General features: G+C 39.4%; 2 protein-coding genes across 6 annotated transcripts; both read left to right on the forward strand.

Moving 5' to 3' along the window:
* Window positions 1–113: 113 nt before the first annotated feature.
* Window positions 114–11389, forward strand: nup58 (nucleoporin 58). Of its 3 annotated transcripts, XM_026362491.1 has the most exons (14): window positions 114–509; window positions 1034–1197; window positions 1313–1339; window positions 1436–1714; window positions 2007–2172; window positions 2341–2406; window positions 2765–2939; window positions 3202–3281; window positions 3507–3625; window positions 3848–3930; window positions 4063–4264; window positions 9448–9531; window positions 10223–10321; window positions 10665–11389. In XM_026362491.1, exons 1-14 carry the CDS (start codon window positions 406–408, stop codon window positions 10832–10834), a joined length of 1818 nt encoding a protein of 605 aa, XP_026218276.1. In that variant the 5' UTR covers window positions 114–405; the 3' UTR covers window positions 10835–11389. The 3 variants fall into 3 exon arrangements, with proteins under 3 accessions (XP_026218276.1, XP_026218277.1, XP_026218278.1); XM_026362492.1 differs by lacking the exon at window positions 9448–9531; XM_026362493.1 differs by lacking the exons at window positions 9448–9531; window positions 10223–10321.
* A 1695-nt stretch (window positions 11390–13084) lies between these two features.
* Window positions 13085–21474, forward strand: ropn1l (rhophilin associated tail protein 1-like). 3 transcript variants are annotated; one of them, XM_026361560.1, is made up of 6 exons: window positions 13085–13199; window positions 13651–13783; window positions 14553–14676; window positions 15471–15632; window positions 16279–16454; window positions 20396–21474. In XM_026361560.1, exons 2-6 carry the CDS (start codon window positions 13653–13655, stop codon window positions 20496–20498), a joined length of 696 nt encoding a protein of 231 aa, XP_026217345.1. In that variant the 5' UTR covers window positions 13085–13199; window positions 13651–13652; the 3' UTR covers window positions 20499–21474. The 3 variants fall into 3 exon arrangements, with proteins under 3 accessions (XP_026217345.1, XP_026217346.1, XP_026217347.1); XM_026361561.1 differs by lacking the exon at window positions 20396–21474 and adding an exon at window positions 17950–18538; XM_026361562.1 differs by lacking the exon at window positions 15471–15632.
* The last annotated feature ends 1862 nt before the right edge of the window (window positions 21475–23336 follow it).

The raw sequence follows: 23336 nt of genomic DNA on the forward strand, positions 1-23336 counted from the left end.
TACTTTTATAAAATCAATGGGTGGGGGTCATCACAGTACGTCAAGTGACGCTGAATCAGCGAAAGGGATGATGGTCAATGTAGTTGAACGAACGATTACCCGAAATGCAGCACCATTCGGGAAATACCAGGCGGGCAAATGAAAAGTAGCACCGACTGAGAGTTTATCTTGGATGTTTGGAGGGGTTTACTTTTGTAAACAAAGCTATAGTAGGTGAAACAGTTGGCTGTACCTAATGGTATGGTAGTTGGAAAAGGGGTGATCTTTAGTTTTTTGTAAAGGAAGACTGGAGTTGGCCCCCGCGTGGGTATCTTTCAAAGCTAACTAGCGTGTTAGCTGTAATGCTGCGTTGCGTGCCGAGTGTCTTCATGAATGGGTGAAGTCCTAATTGCCAATTAGAGTTAAATGTGTGCCTTTTTTAAAATAAACATGTCTGGCTTTAACTTTGGATCGGGGACTCTTGGTTCCACCAATACGGGCGGGGGATTCGCGTTTGGGGCCGCATCTAGGTAAGGACACATTTCAAATAGCCGTCATAGCTAGCGTTAGCATAGCCGGAGTTAACCTGTTGTTAGCTGGTAACGTTAACCAACGCAAAACTTGACTAAGTTTAGAGTCTTTCTGCGTTTTCATGAAAGATATTTACAGTTGCAAGACATACTAGCCTTACAAGAGTCGGTTGGTCTAATAAACTAAACCGAGTAAGTGTTATTTAGCGTGTAAAGTTCTGCACGCTGAGTATCTAAAGTAGCGTGACATTGACTGTACGTATCACAGTTTTCATTTTTCATCCATCCAGTGTAAATATAATAATAATATGTAAACTAATCTCTAGTCTTTTGGGCACGTGGAACTCAGCTGTGTAAAGCAACAATTGTGTTCTTATTTCGTTTACATTATTATCTGATTAATTCAAGCACACATAACATTTATTGTTAATAAATAAACAAATAAGGTGACTACAACTGAGTTGTAGGACGTTTGTATTACTGTATGATCTTGTGAGTGAATGTACTTTGTTTTGCTTTTTCAGTGCACCTGCGGCCGGTACTGGTGGCTTCTCTTTTGGGACTGCTCTGGGTACAGCCCCTGCCACCCCTGCTTCTACTACCAGCACCACCCCGTCCCTTGGACTAGGGGGCAATCTCTTTGGTCAGAAACCTGGTGGAGGATTCTCTTTCAACACACCTGCCTCAAGTAATGTCTCACAAATATAAAACCAACCCACTAGCAAACATAATCAAAGTCTTGTGTAATCAACATGTCTGCCAGCTGTCATCTTATCTCATGTTGTGTTGTTGTTTTCTTTCAGCTGCACCCACTACAGGCCTTACGTTAGGTATGTTTGACTTTTGGGACCATTTTGAAGTAAGATCTTGTTACGTTAAAGCCAAAGAATTCTAACTGATTGATTCTGATTTCTGCTTTCTGTCAGGTACCCCAGCTACTAGACCTTCCTCCACCGGCTTTAGCTTGGCCTTCAACAAACCCACCGCCTCAGCAACACCCTTCTCCCTCCCTACCACCACTGCCCCTTCTTTGTCAGTCCCTGCAGGGGCTGGTTTAACATTTGGTTCTGTCCTGACATCCACAGCTTCACAGCAGCCTGCAGGTACAGGCTTCACCCTTGGTCTTGGTGCCACAACAACCACCACAGCAGCGTCAACTGTCCCATCACTAGGAGGGAGTCTCTTCTCAAGCACTGCTTCTACAAGTAAGATAAAATTATTATTATACATTTAATAACTGTATGCAAAGGAAAAGCTAGAAGTCTCCAATTTAATGGTGAAAACCTATGTTAATTAAATGTTTTTGTATTTTGGTAAAGTTGGTTGATAACGTAGTTGTGACTTTTAAATAGCATCATCATTTTTATTTCACAATGATGGTTTTAAATTGTTACACCAGCAATTAATTAACCTAAGCATCTTCACTGAGGATTGAATTAGAGAAATAGTTCTCAGTCTTTAATGTTACATTCTTATACCATTTACTTTGTGTTGCAGGTTTGGGTCAGGCCACTCTTGGAGGAGGTGGGCTAACACTTGGTTCTCTGTTGGCTACATCCACGGCAGTGTCATCGGCCCCTGCCCCCAGTATCGGCCTAGGTGGAGTTGACTTCAGCACTTCCTCTGATAATAAGAGTGACACATCTTCTGGAGCTAATGCACAGTATGTCTTGCTAACCAGCTTGCAACTGGTTCTGAAAATGCTTGTACAAGAATAAAAGGCTCACTATGAGCTAGTTAGAGGCTTCTTATCCTGTTAATATGTGCCTAACGCATAAGCACTATTCAATTTGTAGTAACTATGTATAACACACTTTTATTTCTCTCACAGGGACAGTAAAGCTTTAAAAGATGAGAACCTACCGCCTGTCATTTGTCAGGATGTGGAGAATTTCCAGTAAGTGGTGTATGTGTACATGTAGTTCATGCACTGCCAGTGAAGGGTGAATAGTGTCATATTTGTTTAAAGATGCAATGATGTTAACCTTCTTTATCAGTAGTAATATTGTCCCTAAAGACATATGACTCTTTTTAGTTGTGTCTTATAAACATATTAAGAATCATAGTAATACAGTTATCACTTACAGTTATTGCGTGAATTCCAAATTAAATAAAATTCAGTGTATTCAGGGTTTTCCCCCATGCAGATTGCCTGTTGAAATCAATAGTTCAGGAATAATGAGATGCAAATATTACTGTAAAATATTTTGTGTTGTCTGTATAATTTCCAATGGTCCTTCCTCCTCATTTTATAGAAAATTTGTGAAGGAACAGAAACAAGTTGAGGAGGACATCAGCAGGATGTCATCTAAGGCTATTACCAAAGTCCAAGATGACATCAAGAGCCTTAAACAGCTTCTCTCTGTCAATGCCAGTGGTCTACAGCGCCAAGCTCTGGCTATTGACAAACTAAAGCTGGAGACAGCGCAGGTAAATGCACAATAGTTTCTTTTAGTTTGGACAGTTCTGAACAGATTTCAATGTAGGGATAAGTGCATTGTCAGAGAAAGGTCATGAACTGTTTAACAAATAAATCAACCAATATTGTAAATCTCATTACCCACTACAAAACTAGTTCTTTTAAAGTGGAGTTTAAAAGATTTAGAAGGTCAGAGAAAGTAACTGTTTGGGTTGATAACCACGCCGAGAATCTTTCTTTACAGAAATGTAACATTTCTTTTTTCTTCTTAAGGAGCTGAAAAATGCTGATATAGCACTGCGTACACAAAAGACTCCACCTGGACTTCAACATGAGAACACTGCTCCATCAGAGTAAGTAAGCTACTAGATACAGTGTTTGCTTTGGATCAAAAGGCCCCCCGCTGGGTATGGTGGGGGCTTTCTTTTTATACCACAGTGTCTAAAAAAGTCTTTGTCATATATTTATTTTTCAATTGTCAAAAATGTCTGAGTGTATGGCTGGGTTATATGGCCATAAATATTATATGTAGAAATAATGAAGAGAGACACATTTAAAATTAGTTTTTTTGTGTTCAGCTATTTCCGCAGTCTGGTGGAGCAGTTTGAGGTGCAGTTGCAGCAGTACCGTCAGCAAATAGAAGAACTGGAGAACCACCTCACAACGCAAAGCAGTGGTTCCCACATCACTCCTCAGGGTGAGAAGATAATTGTTTCTGGGAAGTAGGAAAAATATTGTTTATAGGCATTAATAGATGTACTTTATACTTCATATAAAACTTGATGACTGTGGAATGTGCAGAGAGTTGTCAATGGCAAGAAAAAAACAAACTACAGTTATGTTTTAAAACAATTTAAGCAGTAATGGGGAAAAAAAACTAAATCTGAAGCGATGATTGTGTCTGTGTGTTTTGTTCCAGACCTGACTTTGGCCATGCAGAGGTTGTATCAGACATTTGTTGCTCAGGCTGCACAGCTCCAGTCGGTCCATGAAAATGTGAAGGTCAGTTCCTTACCTCCAGTTTTATGCAAAAACATTTAAATACAGACTGTAATTTTTTTGTTTTACACTTGTTGGCATCATGTCAGTTACATTTTCTTTCTGTCTTTTCCTCTGTCGCACATTGTTTTGCAGATCTTAAAGCACCAATACCTTTCCTATCGCCGAGCCTTCCTGGAAGACTCAACAGACATCTTTGAGTCCAAACGCACATCTGGCAGGAAGTGGCAGAGTACGCCTCGAGTCACCACTGGGCCTGCCCCATTCTCCAGTGTGCCCAACGCTGCAGCGGTTGCAATGGCAGCCACACTGACCCAGCAACAGCAGCCAACTCCAGGTCTGACTGCCTACAAGTTCTAGAAAGTTCGCCCACTCTTCACCTTGTTTAAGAGAATGAAGGAGGGGAAAAATGTAAAGAATCTTTAGAGAGGACAGGATGAATTAGCTTTAACAATTGAGACATTTTGAGAACAGAAAGGTCAAATAGAGCAAGAGAGATGGACAAAAAAAAATTAAACATAAAAAGCCTTAGGTGGGGCCAAACTATTGTGTTTATACTTTATCAAGTGAAAGAGGGAGGCTTAAAAGAGGGGCAGTGAGAGAGAGAGAGATCAGATAAATGTCTTACTAAACCCTGATAGGAAAACTTTGTGCTGCCTTACCATCTCGTCTATGACTTTGTTCAAGAGTTGGACTGTTTCTCTAATGCGCCTTACAGTACAAGAGTGAGGTTCCTGTGAAATGAACACCAGTATGTGGCAGAGTTTGTGCCAAGCCTGTACACTTGAGAATGTGATTTACCCTTTCATTAATACCAAGGATATATAACAAATTCTTTCACCTAATTTCTCTTATTCTCTCTGTCCTCTCTGAGATGCTAAAGCAGCTATGTGAGACTGAGTTGACGTTATTGAAATAAGGAATGATATAATGGAGGAGCATGTCCAGCTATTTCAGTTTTATTCACTTGATTCTTGAAGTTAGAATTTCTAAATCCCATTTGAGTTGGGACTGTTTTATTCAGTGGATGTTTAAATGAGCCTACGCAATGAAGGTTATGTTATGGGGTTAGAAGCATTAGACATTTGCTGTGCTTTTAGAAATACTTGGCAAAAATTATCTAAACAATTAGTCAGATTTGGGTGCATCCGTTAATACATTTCAAACCTTTCAAACTTCCTCTTTAGTCCAACTGCCAAGGGGTCTTTCCATGTAGGGAACTTCTGTTGATGCAGAGTCTCTTGTTCACAGTCTTGGCAGAAGTAGACCGAGTCTAGGCCAAGACCCACATGCTAAGCAAACCATTTTCTAAAAGATTTAGTCAAAGGCTTACATCAGCTTGTAAAAAGCCACTGCTTACTAATCAAAGAATGTCATTTGTAGTGATTAAATGTTAACAATCATATAGCTTTTTTCCATTTTCCAACAGTAAAGTACAGTACAGTACTACACTGTATTAGTATCCAAAGCAGATAGGTGAAGCCTGAACAGTATGATCAGACATTACGCATACTGCTTGCTCCAAGATTGATCTCAGTGGTGTGCTGCCAAATTGACATTTTCCTAAAGAACTTATATACGCTACTGATAAATCTAAGCAAGCTACACTCTTTCAATCAGTTCAGCACACAGTGAACTTTTATTAAACATTTTAAATCTGAAACAACTTTGGGACCGTGATGGTTATTTTCACATCTCTGAGGTGTTAATTTCAGCCTTTTTTGTAGGCTTTGATTTGTAGGCTATTTTCCTGGCATATCAGGGCACCCACTTACAATGAACAAACTAAGCTATGTATACTAGCATGTTTCTGCTGTTTTTTTAATTTTTTGTGAAGTTAAGGTGTAGGTAAGACTTGACTCAGAAACAAAAGCAATATTTATATTTCGGGGGACGCGGGGGTGGGGGTGTTGCAAAGACAGCGTCGAATAAACATTTTCATATAGAATATTACAGAAAAGCACTTGGTCTGGTTTCATTGCAAATTTCTCCTGGTTCCCTTCTACATAAACTGTTATCTGTTACCTTCAAATAGTTTTGATGACTTAGTGTGTGCAGAGTAGGGATGGGAATATTTTGTCAACACAATTCTTAACCAGTGCCTAGAAAAATAAATTTACTGTCACTGGGGTCTACATTTACTTTTAGTTTAAGGGCACTGGTGCCCTTAAATGAGAATGTTTAGAGGATAGTAGCAAGCTCTGCTGCCACAGTATGTAAGATCAACTTGTCTTGCCAAAGTGCAGAATACCTTGGTGTCCATTATAGATGTTTTTGAGTTGCTTTTTGTTTGTTTTTTGATAATTTCTTGATTGAAACCCAGCATGTTCTGAGTATGCCAACTATCTACAAAACTTTAGAACACTGCTTATTTTTAACTCAGCTTTGTAAGTCTGTTGATCATAGATTTGGGCACTTGGTTACATAAGGGCCGTTTAATGCCAATAATAGTAAGATTTAGTAAAATTCCCATCCCTCTTGCCAAATAGTGGCTATTCTCTAGTATTTAAATTTTTTTCAAAGCCTAATCACAATTGAATATTCTGGCCTCTGTCATATTTATTTGAATATTTATTTCTAGTTTATTGTTAGCTGTGACTTGACCTGTGATAGGAATGGTATAGTGGAGGATGACCAGTATCGGAACATGAACAACACTAACCATGCAGCTAGATGGCACTTACTTCAGGCATATTTTCTACAACCCATTTTCTTGTTATTGTGGCACTTGGTTGTGCAGGCTAAAGGCTTGTTCAGGTTTGTGTCTCAATGGTCATAAGGTAAAAGGTGCAAAATACTCAGCACTGGAAATGTCTATTTAATAACCTAAACTATAAACCTAAACCTAGCACATGGCAGATCAACTTGTAAAAATTGCCCACTGGACTAAATGGACTGGTGTGTGACTGTGAGTACTTAGATGGTTGAGTTGTATGAGGCCATACCACTGTTACTTGATTTAAGCTATTTCACCCAAGGGCTAGGGACAGTGTAACAGGGCTGAATCACTTCACATTCAGTCAAATGCAGAGTTAAAAGTGCTGTTCACAAGTTGTCATTTCAGGTATTTCATCTGAGGTTGAGGTATGTCATATGGACCTTTGACGAGGCAAGTTTCCTGACTGTGTGGAAAGTCTTTCTTTTTGAGCCTAATCTCTTTGGTAGTTCAGAGGAGAAGAATGATCTTTGCTGCTCACACTGGTCCTTCTGTACCAGTAAGATACATTAGTGCCAAACAAAACCAATAGGGTAGTGTGGTCAGAGTGTATGTCTGTATCTCTTTATTGCATGGGGATTTATTTCCCACTGTTTAATGTTGAAAATACAGTGTTTGATATAGATACTAGTGAGAGCTCAGTATTTTTGACACTCAGAAGAGTGAAAACAGTGAAATGTAGATTTGAAGTGTTGTGATATAAACTGGTTTTCATTTGATTCTCCAGCACTCACCTGTTGTATTGCTGCTAGCTATGGTGGTGCTTGGTGAACCCAATTAACTGATAAACTGCTGCTTTGGACATCCCAGTCCTCTGTTAACTAACTCTAAACTCTTTTGTAGGATTATATATAGTTTTAGACTGAGCTGGATGCCAGTTCACTGGATTCCAAAGCTTTCCAGAGTTTTCACTTTTGTGTAGTTTAGCTTACACTCAAACATATCGTCTTCCAAAACGGGACTCTGTACTTGCCACAATAGTAACTATGAAACTATGTGATAGTTGGTCTGTCAAAGCTTTTGGGACTTTGAAGGTGATAGTGGATTTTTAGCTACCTTATTCATGTACATTAGGTATCTGTTAGTAATATGTATGCAAGTGTTGACTGTTGTATTATCTTGAATGCCATTACAACAATAGGAATGATCCCATTTACCTTTTTTATAATAAAGAAAAAAGTGAAGGAGTCCCCCCCCCCCTCCCCCCGATGCCACAGTACTAATACTACGATTTTCTTACAGTTCTCAACATAACTAGAGTTACTCTGAAACACAGTCATTCTGTATTATCTCTGCTTTTCTGACTGATGTTGAGCTTCAGCACAGCAATTCACTCAAATTGGCCTTTAGTTGAAAATCCAGAAAAACAGAGTCCAGTCATGAGTGGCTAGCTGTTACGGACCGTTTTGAATGTTCTTCTCTCTTAATTGTTTCCTTTTGACTCTTTATCACACACTTATCTTTTGGCTTTTTTTGTACTGTTTTTCTCCATCTGTGGCTTCCAGGATGTACTATTATTGCAGGTTGTGTTTTTTGGGGAGGTGTTTGTGATCTTGGACAAGATTATTTACACTTTGCTAACAAGTCACCTCAATTAACAGACTTGATCCGACAAGGAAAAGTATTTGTAGGCTGTAATAATGTGTAGATTTATCCAAGGTGCAGCTTGTGTGTTTTAAAAAACAAAAGGAAAAAAACAACCATTAATCATCAAGACTTTGGCTGTTATTACAGGATGTCTCATAATACACTGGTGTTAGAGTTTATACACAAATCGCAAGGTCAGGCAATTTGCTTTTGGAAGGACGACCCGAAACTTGACCACACTGACTTCCACATCCAAACTGTAACATTGCATCATGGGATTTCTCTTATTTTGACCAGTTTACACTGAGAGGCAGCCGTAGATGCCAAATTTCCATTTCTTTTCTAACTCTCGAGTGCTTTTACTTGTAGATGAGTGTGTTTAAACCTATATAACCAATGCCTGTTGATACAGTATATTTAATATATAATATGGTGTGCCTTTAAGCTATAATCAATAATAATTATGTCAGGCATTTTCTTTGGTGTATGCTAGTTCATTCACTCTGAGAAATCTTGAAAATTTGGAAACTTGTCAAATGCAGTAGCAGTTAGCAATTAACAATCAATTTTGTTCTAAACTGTTTGTGTTTTATGTAAGTGGAATTGCATATTAAATTGACAATAAATTCGTTTTTAAACAAAGAAACGTTTGTCCTTGTTTCTTTTCAAGTGAAGTTGTCTAACAGTGTAGACTAATTGGATGACTTTGAAATTTAATAGAGGAGGAAAGACAAGTTTCTGAGTGAAAGAACTAGCAGCATTTGTCCACAGTGTGTATTGTTGAGCTGGAATGTATAGTTAAAAATGTTCACCAGCATTTATAACACACATGCAGTATATTTGTGCACTGCACTTGTAAAAGTACACTGTTGCCTGATTCACAAATTATGCTATATTGTTTTATATATTTTGTATATTAGTCACTTTGCTGCAATCTCTTTACAAATACAACTGTAGATTAGCTTTATACTATCTATTCACATGAAATATTTTGAAACTTGAAAAATAGCACATTGAGTAACTGCATAGGTGGGATTTGTTTAACTTTCTCATTTCAAAGTGGAAAAAGTTATTTTTATGTGACAGCAATTCAAGTCATAAAATCCACAGTGTCCTTGTTGTGGAGATTGTTTGTACCAACATTTTTTGTCCAACGACATGAGAAAAAATAATTAAAATCACATGAGTAAAGCAAATGCTTTCTCTCTGTGCCTTAGGGACCCAGGCACCCTTGGGGGCAGGGTTTGGAAACCCCTTTGCCTCAGCGGTGGGCACTAGCTTGGGCTCTTCTAATCTTGGAGGTATTACCTCTGCCTTTTATTTATTGAATTTTTTTTCTTTCTTATCTTTTTTTAAACATGAATGTTGAATTTTATTTTCCTCTTACCTTGAATACTATCAGGTACTAACGCCTCATAGTTTCTAATGCACAGCAGCCTTTCTGTTTGCAGTGTGTTTGGGAGAGTGGTGCAGTCAACGCTTGGCAGTTTTCTTTTTTTATTCATTTCCCCCCTGCTCTTCCTCGTGCAGGAAGTGAAGTGCGTTCACGCCATGAGAAAACTGAGCAAAGCCTTGCTACAGATCACCGTGTTTCTCTCTTTACATGTAACAACTTGAGTGATTTATTTCCTTAGTGAGGAGAAAATTGGCTAAAAATGCAGAAATCCTGCTCATACTTTTCTATGTCAACTGGCAAATCCACGTAACAATGTGGCAACAAATGGTCTGAACGCACACCAAGGAGGCGTGTTTGGTCAAGTCTAGTCATTCTTCTTCCTTTGGCCTTTGCTTTGTGCAGCAAAGTGTGAGTCCTATGTGTTCTGCAGTCTCCCGTCAGAAGTCAAAGTGTGTGTAGTGCTCTGTTGATTAGATTGTGGCATTTGTTTTGCATATGTGTTTGCTAATGCCTGCCTGAGTGTACTTCAGAGGCACTGCTCCTAACATTTGTTGCTAGTGTCGGCCACACTGACTCCAATGTCACTTTTTCTACAGGTTTTGGTGGTGGGCCAGGATTTGGTGGGGTAGGGACTGGGGGGTCTTCTTTTGCCTTCTCCACCACCAGTAAGCCCACAGGAGGCAGTCTAAGTGCAGGTACATACAAACTGTACATACCCGCTTCACACAGATCAGACAGCTCCTGATCTGTGATACGTCTCTGATCAAATGTCATGAGACGATGGACACGTGTTGTGAAGCTATTCTCAGCCTGAAAACAATGTGTACTGTCTCTCTGTAAGTAGGCTGTGTGTGAGCAGTTTGGCCACACCACAATTTTACGCTGTGGATTTTTACAGCAGGTGGACAAAATCTGTACACGACTTAGCAAAAATCACCTGTATTTCCTTTGATGTGCTTTAGTTGCTGCTTTACTTTGGTTGTCTCTAATCTTTGTTATATTTTCTCACTTTCTACACCCCCACTTTTGCATTTCTAGGTTTTGGTAGCAGCAGCAGCTCGGGCTTCAACTTCAGCAACCCTGGCATCAACCCCTCAGCCGGTCTCACCTTTGGCGTGTCTAATCCACCGGCTGCAAGCTTTGCCGCAGGAGGCCCCCTTCTCCAGCTCAAGAAGCCCCCTGCTGGTAACAAGAGGGGCAAGAGATAGAACCATGGAATGACAGCACCTGACCAGTTTGGGATTTATAGCGAGTAGGGCCGGGCCCCCCCAAAGCATATAAGTGTTATATGATGTGATCAACGCACCGTCAAACAGCAATACACAATTACCCATTTAAAATCATTTGGAGTTAAATGCTGAGTAAAAATACACAAAATTCCAGCATCAACCCAGCAGTATGTCTTATACACTGGTCTATATTATCCTCCATTATACATGGATTTGACTATATTTAATCGGATTGCAAATTGTTGAGCCCTTTGCTAGTATAACCTTTCAGAGATAATATGAAAATCTACCCACATTAATGTTTCTAGTAGATCAGTTTAAACATTGGGTCTTATTGTGCAGGAACCGAATTAAAATGGAAACGGTGGCACATATGCAGATAACTGTAAACTTTTGAGTTTGCTTGCTCACTGTCATCTGTAGCGCTGCAATGTTTTTGGGGGATGCCACACAGACAGTGGTGGGTCAATTATGAACCATTTCACTTATTTGTGAGGATTTGCTTTAGTCTGAATATTGTACAGATCTTTTTTTTTTTTGGCGCTTTGAGGTGGACAACGCAGTTGGTTCCTTTGTGCTACACTTAAGGTCAATGGTAAAACTGCACTTGAACGCCTCTCAAACGGTGAGACTTGTCCAGGAAAGGGTAAAGATAAGGATAAGGGTAAAGGGAAAGAGGATTACGGGGCAGTAATTGGTCAGGAACAGCATAGTCCCTGTTCAAATGTTTCTACAGGGAGTATAACTTGATCCCAGACAGATTTATAGGCACAAGAGGGTGTCCAGGGTGGGTTTTTTGGGGAATTACAGTTTATTTTTGTATCAAGTGGATAAACCAGATGATAATGCTGATGGGTTAAAAGGGGGGGGGGGGGGGGGGGGGGGGGGACTAACACTTTGGGGTAGTCCATAATCGAGTCCACATAACCTGTGTTGTTTTTGCTAGAGTCCATCCTTATGGTTGTTTAACAATTACTTTAGACCCATTTTGTTTGCCTTGTCTTTCATTGTGAAGACGTTGGGAGAGGAGATGCTGAGCTGTTTGTGTTCCATGGCTCTCATTAGATCAGAATCTGAAAAGGGATTTCACAAGCAGATTCTACTTACTCGACTCAGTTTATACATGTGCTAGAACAAATTTGCACTCGGCAGTGTATGTGACCTGACAGTGATTGTGTGAATGTGCATGTGTGCCCGTTGCACAAGTATGAATTTGTCTCTCTGGTTTGTCATAGTCGCTGACTTCTTTTGAGCTTCGGGGTGTCGCCAGGGGAGGATGTTCTGCTTTTTCTTTCTTTTTATTTCATGTTCCGTGTCAGTTTGATTACCAAATACTGGTAGTTGTATTATTATTTTCTAATCACAGTCTGTGTAAACCTGTATTTTCAACAAACTGTTTAATAATAAAATCTTCAATATGATGTTTTGCCTGTTTATGGCATTATTTCAATAAATGTGTGTTGACACAGAATGTTGTCAGTCATGTATTTGTCTGAATGTGCATCCCGATTTGCAACAACTCTAACTTTATTTTGAGTATAAAATGCATTGATGTTTCAGCTGATCTTTACCTTTTATCTTTATGTCAGCGTAACAATGTGAACATAGTCTATAAGCTACATTCTGTACATTTTCTAACAACGCTTTCCAAAAGTGTTTCAGCCACTTTGTCTTTGGAGGCAAAGGTGGGCAAGTAACTAAGTACATTTATTAAGTACAGTTTTGCAGTATTTGTATACAGTATTTTACTTTGCCCCACTACAGTTGAGAGGGAAATAATTACACTCTTACTCCACTATATTTATTTTAAAGCTGAGATTCTCAATATGAAATATTTTCAACTAAGTATAAGTGATATTCTTATCACACTATCATATTCTTCTAATATTCTTCGGTTAATTCTGCTCCACCTGCTGTTTTTGTTCCACCCAAATCACTAACATAGATCTTTGGCTACCTTATATTAATTGCTATGAATTATATTTGCACAAGTTTCACAATTGTGTTGGTCTAATCTTGGTTTATTCATTTATATTATCAGCAACATCGTTGTCCTTGGGTACTTTCAGATTTTGAAAAATAAAAAAAGTAGTTCAAAAGAGTCATAAGGGAGTTTTTGGAGTTGTAACATCCACTGTCCTGACCGGATGGGGGCGGTAATGAGCTGCTTCCCTCTTTCCAACCACCTTAACAGCATAAGAAGAATTCTGTTGCTATGCGACAGTGCTACAACACATACCATACAGTGACCTCACACATCGAGAGTAGCATTTGGTCAGTTAGCTATTTGAGCTAGCCAACTTTCTGCATTTTGTTAAATTCGCCTCTAGCATCAACTCTTCAGGTAACCTTATATGTTTAAATGCGTAAGGAATAATCATGTCTATATTTAAAACGGTGCCCGTTATTCTTTTTTTATCTATTCAGCGGACTCAACTCTTGCTGTAAGAAAATATGTGACAGTGGATGAAAGCTGTATCAGGAGTTGCCATATGAATCGGACCTTCTTCTGTTTTACAGACAGACCTGCTTTCTGCCAGGAAATCTAAATATATCCAGCTTTTTGAGCTTGTATCTCAAATATTGCTTTCATGGTGTTTACCTCCACATCTCCAACCTCTGGAGTATAACAGCAACACTGGCTAGCTAAACCTAAAAAAAAAAACAAAAGCTGAATTTTCATGTCAATGGGTCATGTTAGTGTTAGCAGATTGAAAGGGTCAAAACTGAAATGGTATTTTAGCCGTGCTGCCTTATGTGGTAATTGGATTATTTTGCAATGTTTTATTTTGCAGCCATGCCTCTTCCAGACACAATGTACTGTTCCCAGCAAATCAACATCCCTCCTGAGCTGCCTGACATCCTCAAAACCTTCACTAAAGCGGCTATCCGAACACAGCCCAAGGATTTGTGGCTGTGGTCTGCCGCGTAAGTCTTCATCTCTGTCACTGGTGTTTCATGTAGCTGATATGATTATGTTTTATTTCTGTCTTGATCTTTCAAGTTATACCGTAAACAATGACTCCAGGGCGCATCACTGTACAAACGGACAAGCCCTTTTCACCTGTTCATTGCTTATCCATGCATTGGTTGACTGTAATTGGATCCCAGGGGCTTCCATGTTACTGCAGTGGTTAAACTATCTGACTTTCTCCAGCAAAGAAAAAGCACACTGGAGAGAATTCAAATACATGAATATTTGTACCTCTAAGGACTTCTGCTGTTTTATTTGCCAATGGAGCTTGCCAATGTTTACAGCAGAAGACATTAAAGTGAAGCATAAGGTGTAACAAAACCAATGCAAATGTCTCCTGGGTTACAAGATGTTTATTTGCTATTAAAGTAACATCAGGCTCTGTTGCCTCTCAGAGATGCTGAAGGTCATGCTGCCTCTAAATTCACTTAAAATGTTATTCGAACTGTGAAGTAGGATAATCCACACTATGTCCTGAAGCATTTAGAAGCATTTGGTATTGGTAAACATCAGAGAAGTCAAACTACAACACATGATGATTTATTCAGCTGATGATAGTCATGACTACCCATTACACAGGTCTAATGCCAGCCTGTGCCTCATTTTGCACAGTCTGCTTTTCTAAGTTGATTTGTTTGCTTGGATAGCAGATGAATACCGGCAGGGTGAAACAGCATTTAATAATATATGTGTGTTAATTAACGTGTGTTTCTCCTCTTCCAGATACTTCAGCGCTCTGTCTAAAGGAGAGTGTCTGCCTGTCAAGGACAGGCTGGAGATGAATGTTGCTACACAGAAGACAGACACTGGGCTCACTCCAGGTCTACTTAAGACCCTCCACAAACAGGTATTCTCTCAGCATTAGCAGACCTGCACCTCATAGATCTGGTAACATAAAGATTTTCTTCATATTTTCATTCATGACATACACTGCCTGTCCAAAAATATTGGCCACCGCAGAGTCCAGACCCTAACCCCATTGAGAATCTTTGGAATGTGCTGAGAAGACTTTCTCAGCAGTGGTCCAACTCTCCCATCATCAATACAAGATCTTGACAAAAAATTAATGCAACTCTAGCTGGGTATAAATGTTGTGACAATGCAGAAGTTTATTGAAACGAGCTCATCACAAATGCGTGCCGAAGCTAAAGGCAGTCCAATGAAGCATTAGAGTGCGTCACGTTTTTTTGGATTGGTGGTGTATTTTATCTGGGTAATCTATTGACATCTTGGTGATGGATTTTTTTTAAAATAAATTAAAAACCAACATTTAAACTATGTTATATTTAGAAAGTGTGGAGATAAAAAATAAGCTTTGAAATTAAATGGCCCCAAATCTCCCACAGATATGAAATTGTGTTGTTGTTTTGATACATTAATGTGTAATACTACTGATGTACCAGGCGTGAAAACAAAAATACACTCCCTCTATCTCATATTTAGTCTTCCATGGTCTTCCAAGACAATCTTGCTGATAAACAGATCACCATTACAAAATTCCCCAGATCTCAGGTTTTTATGTATTCCGACAGATAATACTGAATTACCCATGAGTTATTGTACACTGATCTGGTCAACTAGATAATCTGATTCTTTTTCTCCTTAAATCTCCTAACCCCTAACTCATCTACTCAATCATAGTTGTCCTGTGGGCAAACATGCAGCAAAGAAGAACTGCGGAAGAAGTGGAAGGGTCTGTGTCTGCCCATGGATAAGCTGGAGATGATGCTGGAGCTGGGCCGCTTCACCTCAGAATTCAACTGGATAGAGTTTTTCGCCCTGGGCTGCAGTAGTCTGGGAGGGGTGAGATGTTGTCAAAGGCTAGATATAAATGCTAATACCACTTTATACCACTTCCTTTGAGCATTAAAACCTACTGTGAGATCAAGCACAGCTGGAGACCCACAAGCAGTGTTTTTTTTTTTTTGTTCATCTCACAGGCTAGTCCTCTAATGTTTAGACTAGGCCCAGACATCTGTAATCCAGACTTCTCCCTCACGGTCCCCAGGCTCCAAAAAAAATGGCTGGATATATCTTCTCCAACTGCGTCAGTTTTTGCAAAGTTATTAAGCCAATGATTTTGCTCTGAAGATGCAGATAGAGCAGCAGAGACAGATCAAAGAGAACATCTTTAAGCATGGACAACTTTGCAGATGAAATGCAGCTCTGCATTAAAATGATGTGCTCAGTGGCAGTAGGGTGGAAATGATGCTGCTGTGACTGTGTATGGAACACTTTAACCACATGAGGGCAGTCATGTTGTACATTGAATAGGCTGCATTTTTATTAACTGTCAATGAGCTGGTGTGTGCTTATGGATTGTATATAGATTGTATGTGTATTTGCAGTGTTTGCTTGTGTAGATAAAATAGGATATGGTCGTCCTTAAATTCGTAATGCATTGTTTTGCAGTTTGTAACTGATTGTGTGTCTGTTCACACTTTCTCAGACCCTCATGAGTTCTCTGAAAATTGCCTGTGAGATCCTGACAGAGGATGAGGAGGGCGGTGCTGCTAGGATCCCGTTCAGCACCTTTGTCAAACTGTACACGTTCCTTGCTCACCTGGATGGAGACATGCCACAAGACCACATTGACAACTTTCTCAGCAGCCTGCAGCCTCTAGTGTAGGTGCCATCTGTGTGTGTATGTGTACATTCTCTTCTGATCTCTGCCTTGCAATGAGCCGACTGGTGTGTTTACCAGTTAGGCTGTTTCATACAGATATGTTACACAACAAATGTGGCAGATACAGATGTGGAATATATTGTACCCTTCCATTAAAGAAAGAGAAAGCCACAAAAACCCACAAAGTTCACAAAATCAGACATTGCTCTTTAGATGTGGCTCAACTGAAGTTTATTTTAAGAAACAAACTTATGAAACTGGCCAGGACGTTTCATAACGATGGTACCCTTAACTTAACATTTTGTTGCACAACCTTGTGAGGCAATCACTGCAATCAAGCCATTTCTGTAACTCTCAATGAGACGTCTGCACCTGTCGACAGGTGTTTTGGTCCACTCCCCACAAACAAATTGCTTTACCTGTCTCAGGTTTGAAGGGTGCCTTCTCCAGACTGCATCTTTTAGTTCCTTCCACAGGTGTTCAATGTGATTTTGACTTGTAGAAGGCCACTTCAGAATAGTCCAATGATTTGTTCTTAACCATTTTGGGTGTTTCTAGCTGTGTGTTTTTATTATTCTGCTGGAGGCCCCATGACCTGTGACAAAGCTTTTTGACTCTGAGCAGCACGTTTTGCTCTCCAGTCTTGAGATTTCATTGTACCTTGCACAGATTTAAGACGCAAATCGGCCCCAGAATATAACTAAGACTACCCCATGTTTCACAGTAGGAACAGTGTACTTTTCTTTGAATGCTCCATTTTTCAGTCTGTGAACATAGAGCTGATGTGACTTTCCAAAAAAGTAAAAAGTTTTTCCAGGCCAGTTTCATTAGTTTTTTAAAACATATTCTGTTGAACCACAACCAAGGCACAGATCTCTGTTTGTAAAAGGAGATATGGGTAGCAGAGGTGGAAAGTATTTGCTCATCAGGATCACATGATATCAACAAGTACATCTGTACATCAACTCAGAAGCATCTGGACGTTTGGATTCATGATGTGTCATGTATTTTGTTCCTTTTCTGTCACATTTTCCTGATTCATTTTGCAGTAGCTTGCAGCTTGCCCAGAATATTCTGAGAAAATGTCAGCATACATAATTACATATAAGATACACTGTGCTGCTGAACATCACACATTATGGCCTTTTTAGATTACAATGCTCCATAGATGCACAGTGGAACTATAACTGCATTTTCAGAGCATAATTTATATTTAAAAAAATGCAGGAAATACATTCAAATCCATTTTAAGCTGGCAAAGTGTTTTCTGCAGTGATGACTCTGCATGTGCTGAGAGCTGCTTGAGTTCAGTTTAGCCCAACATTTCTGCCAGCCAGTGCTGGTAGGCTAAGAAGCTAAGAAGACACTTTAAAAGCTAAGCCAGGTCCCCTAGCCTCAGATGATGTTGTGAGATAGTGATAGTCACTGTTGTGAAAATCCTTACACTGCTGAGTAGAGCTGTTGCACTGATGTACTGATTTCTCTGCCCAACAGCAACAAGCAGAATGGCATAATTCAGGTTTCCAACTTCTACATCAGCAGGAAGTGAGGGGAGAAGAGACAGAAAGCAATGAAGGACAGGAAGGAATAAAAGACACACAGCTACAGTGTTGGATTTAAAAGTGGGCGTAGTAATGCTCCTTGATGCACAGCTGTTGTTTCATTTTCCAGAATTTGTTAGCATCAGGCACAGTTGGTTATTATTCATCACTGTCTAGCTGCTATTTTGAGTCAAGTTGGAATCTTTTAATGAGCAGGAAGAGGCGCACAAAGCTTCCTTACATAAATTGTCAGATCGACTGTGTCTATACTTTTGGTTGTATGTTTCTTTAAGGCTGGGTTAGCCAAATATCAGTAATCATACTCTCAACATACCAGCTTCTACATTGACCACATTTGGCCTCTTTGCTGGTGTATCCACTTCACCAGGCAGATGAAAAAGAGGAGATAAACTCAGAGGGCATGAGTTTTACCTTGTGTTCACTGAATGGGCAAGCAATGGTACACCTTGGACTTAGACAGGTTTACAGTAGTCAGATAACACACACATACTGTAAGTATGATCTCAGGGGCACGCACACATGCACTATACAGTCTTACCCACCTGCTTAATTTTTGACATTTACACATTTGTAAAAGATGCTGTGAGTGTGAGAGCGTAGTTTCTGGTAGGTCACAGAGGCACAATATGGCACTTTTCTTATTCAGAATTTCTCTGCACACACTGAAGCTTATCCCCTGAAAGACTACACCTGTGGCTAAGTCACAGAGGACTGGAGGACAGATTCAGGTTAGTGGAATCACTGATATCACACAGAAGGTGACAGAAAAAAGGAGGAATGTTGTCAGGGCGTCAATCTGAGATTTTTCTGTGCACCCCACAGTAGAACTGAGTTAAAAACCGTGTTGAAATAAGAAATCAGCATTCATTTGAATCTACCCAGTATTAATTTCTGTTAGGAACATTTGATTTGTGTAAAGACTATATCTCTCTAGACTATATCTATACAGGTAGAGTTGAAAATACTGGGTATTAAAGCTTTGGCATTACAGCCATTAAAACATTTCTGTGCTTTACATGATTTACTAATAACTATAACAGCTCTTAGTAAATAATGCCACGCAATTGTAAACTATGATTCACGGGTCATGCATGAGGATGTAGTTGACCTAGCTTTAATTACAAAGTGAATTTTAACTTATCACTTTTAGTTTGAAGCACAATAAGTTTAATTTGACTGTAAACAGATGGATTTAGGCTTAGACTCTTTTTCCCCTTTACTGAAACCCTGAAACATTTTTTAAGAAATCAGGAACTTCCCATTTTGTCTCCCTGGGCCATTGTTTCTTCTGTCTCAAAAATGTCCCCTGTCCTGGTACTTTCCAGTGGTACAGGAATTACTGAAACTGGGTGTGCAGTGCTGAACATTGCTCACTTTTGAAACTCAACCCCAGATGTTGCGGCAGTCTGTGTACAGTTTCCATTCAAACTGCAAACAGGCATTGATTGTTGCTGGACTTTTGGTGGGAATTTTGTAGATTGTTACTTGTTTTTAATGACTGTATTACTGTTGAGTTAGAAACAGCGGGAAAACTAAAAGCGAAAGCAAAACTAAGTGTTCACTTGATATGTGTTACAGCAGGAAAATACAAAAAACTGTAGATAGTCTCGGATGATTTGTCTTTTTGGCTTCATCCAGCCCTACGTGAATAATGACATATTTTTCAGAGAGCATTTCAAGCACTCTCCTCAAATTTTAGTACAACTTAAACTGGGTGCATCTTTTAGCACAATGGTGATATTGTACAGCTCCATCACTGTATGCTCCATTGTTTTACAATGTTGGAACTTGGAAGAAATGATGTCATTGCAAAGATGTCAGTGGTTTAGGAATCTGAGCTCCAGGGTGGACCTTGTTGCACAACCTTTACTGTTTCTTCAAGCTTTGCTCATAACATCACATCTCCAGGGACACAACGAATGTAGCAGAGCAGTGTGAAAGACACAGGAGGAGAGGCAGTGTGGACACAAAGGCTCCTTTTTAGCGTTCCTCTCTGTAGCTGTGTAACAGAGTTCAGGGTAAGGATGAAGAAAATATAATTTATGCTGCATTCTGAAGTAGCAGAGCATGGATATTTTATCAGTCAGCTCCACTACTGTACTCAGTACATACTCTACTTTGTTGACAGCGTTTGTTGGATTGGGATTATTGAAACATTTATGTGCAGTTTTACATTATTTAAACAGTCTAGAAATTATTGTCAAGCTCCACAGCTTGTACATGCAGGGTATTAGACTTTGTGAGAACAATAACCTCAGTAACTGTTTTGATTGTGTGTGTCAGTGGCGAGGTTACTGTTAGTGTACACCTGCATACACAACAGACTGTAATGCAGTAATGTATGTCCCACATGTGTAACATCACACTAAATGTTTCAGGGAGCTCCAGCATGGGATGATAAAACCTCTGGACTTCATCTATCGGGAAGACATGGACTCAACTCCATCCAGTTTTTCCAAAGCAACCTCAAGAGCTGAGTAAATTTCCGAATGCAGTTGAATACTGTCTGCCTGTACCTTGTGTCGAGTGGATCTACTTTTTTCCAGGAAAATGTAAATGTTGGATTTGTGTTTGTACCTCTGTGGCTATAATAGGTGCTTGTCATTGGAAGGAAACACCTCCAAAGCTTTTTTTGTTTGTCAATTAGTAAATCTACTGTGTTTTTTTTCTTATCATCTTAGGTTAGCCTCTTTTTGGAACAATGATCTCATAATCCCCATTTGTGGCACACATGAACAGATGTGAAATGAATAATTTATCATGAACTCCCTGTGAAAAAAAAGCTAAACAATTACATTGTATTTCCACAGAGTTTGGGGGAGTTTAAATCCAAGTTCACATTCTGAACACCTCCACTAGGCTTACTGTTATATTGAGTTTTGTGGCAGAGGTGGTGGGAGTACACAAAGTCCTACCAAATCTATTGAATGTGACAGTTTGATGCATCAAACCACTGCACTCAACAGAATATGTAGGATTACACTAAGTCAATATTTAAGTAAAAATGCCAGTACTTACCTAAAGAAATACTCCATTACGAGTAAAGGTCCTTCTTCTTAGTACATGGTCTAAAATTTTAGAGTATAAAGTTCAAAAGCACAAGTAACTAATTTAAAAAGTATTGAATCTGATACTGTTGATAATATAAATGTACAAGTAGTTCAAATTTATCAGACAAACTTTACAAAAACTCATAGTAATTAATGAAAAAACAAAATTCACAGATCTCTGTTACCCAGCGACTTGGTGTTGAAATACCTCAGCAAAGTGCAAATACCTGAACATTGTACTTAAATAAAATACTTGAGTAAATATGATTTGGAAAGAGGGCGAATCATGTAGAGTCATTCTGTACTGGCACATGTAAACTTGCAAAGAACCATGTAAATTGTTTCTGTGTTATGATTTTGTGTCGCTATTTATTTAGGAGGACTGATTTTATCTATGGACTAACAGTATGGAAAAAAACAATAAATGAAATCAATTTGTCCGGGCTGTACGTGGGAGTTTTTACACACCCAGACACACACCTTAAGAAGAACTTAATTAAGGGAAACTGCACGCTGATTAAAATGAGTTAATTAACACTTCTTACATTGTTGAATGGCAGCTAAAAACGCACAGCTTCATTAGCTGATTAAGCATTAACATGAAGTGCTTCCAATCGAGTTATTAATAAACAGGACATTTGGCTACAGAGATGGAAAACAATATTTTTAGGCAAATCAACAAGGACACAAGGAGCCCTTTTAAAACCCTTAACACTCATTTTCATACTGAAACCTAACAGTTCAGAGCTTGTGTCAAAGGGAAACTCATAGAAGATCTTTGTTCAGCACTCCAGGTATGCTATAGAGGAGGAGCTTGGTGTGTTGGGGTGTTTTGGCTGTTTGTGGTTTTAGGGCAAAGGCACACAGGAGCTTGTCTAAACCTGCATGTAAATGAACGCTTCAGTCATTTCTTTAAGGAACTGAGGGTCAAATACATATTTAAAACAGCCATTGATGCGTTGTGGTGAATGCAGAGACCTTTCAAAACATTTGAAATAGTGTTACAGGTCATCTAACGTGTGGTAGCTGTTCAATAATTCTTCAAGAAAATAATATGTATCCTACAAAATTGCACAGTCATGCTTTTGCTGTGCTGCTGAAGCTTCTCCTGGGGTTAAAAAATATTCATCACCTCACAGCTTTGCGCACGCCTGCAGAGTGTAGAGGTTTAAAATAGCCTTGAATGTGGAGTGGGCCGGGGACGCAGCATAAACATAACCATTTACGAGACATCCAGATTCAGAGAAGGGCTGCAGTCAGCTCACTGTGATTATCCGTCTGGGGGATTTACAGTAGATTTTTCTTCTGAATCCAGGCTGAGTTGATGCAATTGGCTCTGCAAGTGATGGTGTTGTAATGTTGTGCTATTTACAGTGTATTTAAATACATCTACTAAAGGTGAATGCAACAAATCTGCTTTTTTTTTCAGCTGTTCCTGCATATTGCAGTACAGCAGTGAGTGAATTGCAAGATATTGTATGTAGGACATATAGGAAGGGATCAAGTCTCCATATCAGCAGGCGTCTGCCCTTGTGCGGTGCACCACCAGCTGTGGCACTGACCCTGGAGTCAGGCCTAAAGTGGTCCTGTGAACGAGCTCACCGAGCTGAAGAGTGCTTGTCCTAAATCAACTGCCGGTCTTTCTAATCAGTATTAATAATTTCCTTCCATTTTGTCCAGGCTAAATCGAGCTCTGGGCTCACTTACAGAGTCCAATAAACAAATTTGAGCCCTAGTGGTTTATTTGAATTGTGAATCTGTCTTAACATCATATAATTTGAAAGAAAACATGAATTGATGAGATGGAATATTCTTGAGTGGCCCCTTTTTCACTGTAGAGTGGCCGCCATGCTGCTAGGCATTTGGATTTCTGCAATTTAATTGGCTCTATTTATTCAGTTGTATCCACCCAAACACCAGTTTATTCCCAAGCAATATTGGCCAGTTTCCTTTTGACTGGCAGCAAATTGTTGCCTTCACGGCAGATTTATTCCACTGAACATTTCACTGTGTAGCACTGGAACCGCTGGTGAATGGATCTGGGTGTAAAACTGGAACACAACTTTGATTACAGAATACATTAGTGCCATAGATCAACGGCAGTGGGCTCCATTATGGGAAGGACAACAGAGATGGACCCGAGTTAAGAGAGCAATATTTTGCAATTTCCACTTATATTAGTGGAAATGAACACATAGATATACTGTATATGATATGATACTATGACAACTGAACAATTCAACAGCATCTCCGTCAGTACATCATGGGG

Source organism: Anabas testudineus, chromosome 2, assembly GCF_900324465.2.
Source record: "Anabas testudineus chromosome 2, fAnaTes1.2, whole genome shotgun sequence".
NCBI classification, from domain to species: Eukaryota; Metazoa; Chordata; class Actinopteri; order Anabantiformes; family Anabantidae; genus Anabas; species Anabas testudineus.